Source organism: Protomyctophum parallelum, assembly GCF_964188405.1.
Source record: "Protomyctophum parallelum genome assembly, chromosome: 15".
NCBI classification, from domain to species: Eukaryota; Metazoa; Chordata; class Actinopteri; order Myctophiformes; family Myctophidae; genus Protomyctophum; species Protomyctophum parallelum.
This window is the reverse complement of record NC_139710.1, coordinates 42,644,799-42,650,962: the sequence shown is the minus strand read 5'-3', so window position 1 is coordinate 42,650,962 and position 6,164 is coordinate 42,644,799. Positions and strand designations below refer to the sequence as shown.

The window sequence follows — 6,164 nt, the reverse complement described above, 5'->3', positions numbered from 1 at the left end:
CACGCCCCTCCCAGACAAAAGGGAAAAACATTCTCCCCTCCCCATATCCCAATTTGATAATTAAGCCAATTCCAAGTTCCCCTGCTAACCCCCACAATAGGTCATTTGAAGGGTGAAGATGGCCACGAGTCTCGTCCGATACCTGGGCCGTCAAGCCACCATCTTCTTTTCACCTGACAGTGAAGGGCCTCACTAGGGGGGCATAGCACATCAACACGACAAACGTAACGGTTAACTTTCAATTTTCTCGGGGGGTTGGACTGTTTTCACCTTTAGACAAGACAAACACGGATAGCCATCAAGCCAGACGTTATAACCGTGGATCAGAGCTTTCCAGAGGGTCTTCTTCCCGTAGACCAGCACCATGGCACTGACGGTGGTGTAGACTGACGTGAAGAAGAAGGTGAGAGCGATGGCGCTCTGGTGGTTGACTGCGATCTCATAGTGCACGTACAGGTCGACCACCACGAAACACAGGAAGGCAAACACCAGTGACAGCGTCATGCGGATCACCCTCATCTGTGCGCCGAGCTTCGGCCCCTGGGCGAGGCCGTTGGTGCTTGCCTTCATGTTGCGCAGGTGGATCGCCAGGTGAACGGAGATGGAGAGGCAGCATTTAATCATCAACAGCCCCGGCAGTATGTCGGCAATGACCAGATACAGGGCTTCATACACCTGACCAGGGGTGGTATCAGGTATCATGATCCCGCAGTCTTTGCCTGGTAAATGGGAAATGGTGCATTTATAGCGCTTTACATAGATTGTGCATTCACCCATTCACACACATTCATACACCGATGGCGGAGGAAACCATGCAAGGCACCAACCTGCACAGCGGGTTCAGTGTCTTGCTCAAGGACACTTCGACACCAACTCTGGGGGAGCCCAGGTTACAAACTGGGAATCTCACGGTTCCCATCCAGCCGCTCTACCAGCCACTCTACCCCTGAGCCACTGCCGCCCCACGTTCACATTGAACCTGATTTGTGGAATACCGGTATTGCACCAACAACATTTAAGATGAGAAATACATACCTGCAATGTCGTTATCGTGATGGAGAACCACCAGCATGGGCATGCACGTGGCGAGACCGCACACGGGAATGAGCGAAATAATCACGTTCACGTGTTTCAGGATGGCCGCTCGAATCTTAGTGTAGCACTGATTGGGCGTCGCCACCAGCTTGGTGCTGTAGTAGAAGGTGAGGAAGCCCGAGGTCCACATGATGGCGAACTTGAGGCTGAACATGAGCAGCAGCATGACGGAGTAGGCCGTCTGGGAGAGGTGACACTCCCCGTCCACCTCGTCCATGGTCATCCAGAAGTAGCAGAGGAGCTGATGGGCTCCGTTGGCCACGGACAGCGCCGTGATGATGGTCTCGCTCGCCGTCCAGCGTTTGTTTTGCCTGTAGTGCCACAGGCTCATCAGTAAGATGTATAGATTGAAGAACACCGTTGTCACCGCCAACAGGCCCGTCATTGCCCAGATGGCTAACTTATTAGTACCCAGCATGATGCTGCTCTCTTCGCTTTCCCTAAACAATGCAGAGGAGATATTTGAATTATTTTTGTATTTATTTTTCTGATCAGCCTTTGTACCACTAACATCAGCAAGATGTTTTGGGAGGGTGCAAAAACGATGGAAGGAAGAAAAGGTCAGTTTTCAGAGATCATCTGATTGCAGTGTTTTTTTTAGAGGTGTTCAGGAAAATAAATCCTCGTTTCAATGGTTTCAACACGGTTTTGTCACTTTGCCTGGGGAGAAGAGACACACATTTAGCTTTGTATAAAGATCCACACATTTAGCTTTGTATATAAACCCATTCCAAATTTTTAAGTTTTTAATTATGCTGCAATAACATAAATGTAAACATAAAGGCATGTCAAATGTGCAATTGAAAAATTAAGCTCAATATATCTGGAATATGTTGGTAGAAGCATTCATAGAACTGTCATGTTAAAACACACAACTCTACCTCATATACAGGTGCCTTTGGGTTGGATCAGGAATTTCATCGTCTCAAACCTCATTAAAAAGTCTTCGTTCTCTTCGTTCACTTTTCTCATTCCTAATTGGATGGGTTGCAGTCTGACTCAGATTCTTTGTTTGTTTAACCAGTCGCCTGAAGACTTTTATTAGCTGTGGCACTGCAAACACAACTGCCATGCCATGATCCTTTATATGCAAGCTTCTAGCGTGATTTGCATCTGTGTTGACAGTAGGGAATTGTGGCTAAAGTATTTGCCTGGCCATAGGGTGAGGTCACAGGATGTGGAAGATGCGTGTTTATTATGCATATCCGGACAACATACTGTAATGCAGTGAGGCTGAGAGCGCAGTGGTGTTAAGTAACTAAGTAGGCCTACATTTACTCAAGTATTGTACTTAAGTGCAATTTTGAGGTACCGGGTACTTGACATTTTATTCAATACTTTTTTCTCAAACTTGAACTGATTACTTCACTACAATTACTTGAAAATGTTGTTACAAGTTACTTTGTATATTTAGATTAGTATTACAAAACATACATCTACCATTTAAAGCCTATATTTTATCTGTTCGCTTTACTATTATAGACAGACACTCTTGATGAAGGTCCAGAGGGACAGAAACGTCAATGCTTGAATACAGATTGCTGCTGCTGAGCAAGAGCAGTGTGCGGGATTTTTCTTCGTGAAGGGTAATTTGTTACTGTCCAAAGCACCAGCATCTGAGCTGAGAGTCCATGTATAGAATATTTACTTTTCATAGTTTATCTATTTGAAAATGGCAGATTTTCACAGCACGTCACATGCGTTATGGGCTTGTAGATCTGCTATATTCTAAAACATTTGACAAATTTGTGTAGTTTTACTTTCGTATATATATTCTGATGCCAATACTTTTGTACTTTATATAGTATAGCGCTTAAACACCAGGGGTCATCACCATGTTGGCTTGTGGTGGACATTTGTCATAATTCAATTTTTGCCACGGACATACAAAATGAGCGGACAGTAATTCTACCAAAAACACGTAAAAAGCTAGCCCTGAATGGGTCCATTTGGTAATGTACCTTGATTTATATACTCTCAGAGTTCATAAATGTTTGAGAACCACTAGTACTAGTTGGACTCCTGATGTCATAGAACCTTGACCTTGACATTCAGTATTTTATAACTATAACAGAAAACATCACATGGATGCACCTGGGACGTATCCTCAGTGATGTATCCCAAGGTCATCGGGGTTTTCGGGTCTCTCGAACATCATACCCCTCGCTCAGGCGACCCAGCCGGGGTGATCAAGTCCCAACTTACGTCCCAGTAGCTACCCTCGATCAGTCCCATTAGGGAAAGACCAAGGCCACACAATCCGTTGGAACTACTCCAGAACTACTCTGCCAGGGCTGGGAGGTACGTTTCTGGCGCATGGAAGGACTAGGCTCTGTGGGTTGACTCCTGTCTGGGCCCCTCCTACGTCTAACCAGGTCCACTCCTGCTCTTACCAGGCCCAGGACCTGTGCGTTGCACCAGACTCCCAGCACCAGACACTTCATTCAGGAGTGGTGGATTCCTAAGCCACAATGGTTCCGCAGACTCCACCCGAGTGGCCTTGCGGCTTGAGTGGCCCTCCTAAAGGCCTCACTGAGGGTTTGTTGGGCTTCCTCCACATGGAGGACACAGGCTGGGGCGCTAACCCATACTGCTCACCCGGGTGCCGTCTACATTCCGGCTGTGTTTTAGTATTATGATCAAAATAATGAACATTATAATGGTCTGTAAAAGAAATAATCTAAAATTTGCCATGCAAGGACAAGGACAAGTCTTTGCCACAAACACATTTGTCCGTGTACGGACATATTGATGACCCCTGCTTAACACCCAATGCAAATTACTATTCCTGGAGCATGACCACACATTTACAAAACACCATAAAACAGAGAACATTTTACATGAATATAGGAGGGGACATCACCTTTGGCTTCGAGTCACCTTCAGGACCTGTGTTTTCAGACCTTTTTCTTGTTTGTTTTACATTCTGTACTGCATAATTAAAGTAACACCCCTGTTTATTCAAGCATGAAGTTGGTTTTTACAATGTCACTAACTTTGTTGTGACACTGAGGCCTTATTTATTTCAAATGAAAATGTTATCAAGTTATTGGTTATTGATTACAAAACCAGTCAAAAGATGATTCAGGGTGCTTATCCTATACTATGTACACGGTAAAATACTGTTAATATAATTCAGACAGTGCAAATGTAAGGGTCCAATTGGTTATGTTCGTAAACTCTGAGTTGAGTTAAATTAACACTCAGGATTTTATAGTGTAAAAAAGGGAAGTATTAGGTTTAGAAGTTCCTTCCTCATGGGAATAAATACAACCTGTTTTCATAGTGTTTTACCCCCATATTTGCTTCTAGAAATGCGATTAACATAATATTTAGACCGTAAACACTGTCAATAAAACTTTCAAAGTTTATGCTGTTTTTTTTGTTCGTTTTTTAATTTATTTCTGGGGCAAGTTTCTTGAATTACGGTATATTTACTGCATTCATGTGGAATAAATGATTTAGGCGATAGATTTGTGCATCAATCACACAGATTATCTTGTTCTTATCCTCCCTTAAAATGAACTGGTCATTTACAAGATGAACTGAGCAAATCCAAATGATGCATGCACACACACATGTCACCCTGATAGCCTTGAGCGGAATATAACATACAGCAGTTATGGAAATCAATATTTTGAGATGTCTTTAACTTAAAGCCAAGCATACAGTAGTTTGTATAAGGATCCAAGTCATACTGTAGCTACTCTACAACTGTAGCTGGCCTTTGTTTGTGTAGGAAATGTAACCTCAAACATCTTTTTTCTGCAACAGAAAGCTTTTTTCACATCGTTTCACATTTTTCATAATTGTTCACATCGTCGAGTATTATCCAGATTATTTAAAATAGCCTACTGTATAGCCTGACTATAGGGGTGTGTGTGTGTGTGTACTGTATGAAAATTAGTGAGTCAAATTAGCCTGGACTTGTATGTGATTAGCAGGAGACAATTTGATTAATGCATAGCGATGGATGTACAGTATATTCATTGATAGACTATATTATGTTCATTCAGTTGGAGATCCAGTGCAGATACCTAGTAGCGCAGCATTTTGTTTAATTTTCACTTTCACTGCTGTGACACCTGACTTTCCCTCCGGTGATCAATAAAGGTTTATCGTATATCATTTTGAATTATGTCAGCATCTCCACTGAACATGCTCTCTTGTGCTGCAGGCTATAAAAACGATGACTGCATATGGTTGCGGTCACGTGTCTTGGCCTGCATTTTTAATTAATAGGCAACGGCAGAATATCAAGTTTATATTAACAGGAAACTGTAGAATATAGATTCAGCTCTGAAGAAAATAATTTAGAGGTGGTTTGTTCTAGCCTTTTCCTAATCGATTCTGTTTTGAAGCCACTTTAAGTCCCTTTTGGTTTCCTGCATTTCTTTGTAATTATTTTTCATAAAATGTTCTCCTGGCAACGATTAGAATGTTGATCTAATGGATTTTCTTTTATTTGGTTAAAGTTTGTTCTTGTCTGATTTAAGTAAAAGTAATACCTCATCAAATTTGACTAGAGTAAAAGTAAAAAATAAAGTATACAGTACCAAAGTAAAAGTACTCAAATCTACAAACATGTTGCATTGTGACACTTGCAGATCGGCTATTTTTGAAAGATTTGGAAACATTTAGTGCCTTTACTTTGAAAGTTTGATATGGCCATTTAAGTAAATAATATATTTAGAAGTTTAAAATATAAAAGGAATCTTGGTGGGAATGACGTGATTACAAGGTCAGAATAAAAAATAATCACATATCAGGTGTGAATACATTCCTTCAATAAAAAGTTAAAATTAATTAACCACTTAAGCCACTTCAATTGCAGTGGGGGTATCAGATTTACAAGCTAACTGATGCTGTGAGCTTGGAGATCTATTTTCAGTATAGTTTCTCATATATAATTTCTGGAACATTGTCTACATTTAAATACAGCAGTGCATTAACGTTTAAAAGAATCTCAGGTGTAAATGGCTTGACTATTGTTTTGTTACATCCACCAAGATTATCTAAAACAAATCATTCGAGACGATGTACAATGAATTACAATGTAATTGTGTAAA

General features: G+C 41.5%; 1 protein-coding gene across 1 annotated transcript; it reads right to left on the bottom strand.

Moving 5' to 3' along the window:
- Positions 1-223: 223 nt before the first annotated feature.
- Positions 224-1,579, bottom strand: tas2r202 (taste receptor, type 2, member 202). The gene is made up of 2 exons (XM_083783508.1): positions 1,036-1,579; positions 224-743 (listed from the first exon to the last, which is right to left on the bottom strand). Exons 1-2 carry the CDS (start codon positions 1,511-1,513, stop codon positions 232-234), a joined length of 990 nt encoding a protein of 329 aa, XP_083639634.1. The 5' UTR covers positions 1,514-1,579; the 3' UTR covers positions 224-231.
- Between the last annotated feature and the right edge of the window lie 4,585 nt (positions 1,580-6,164).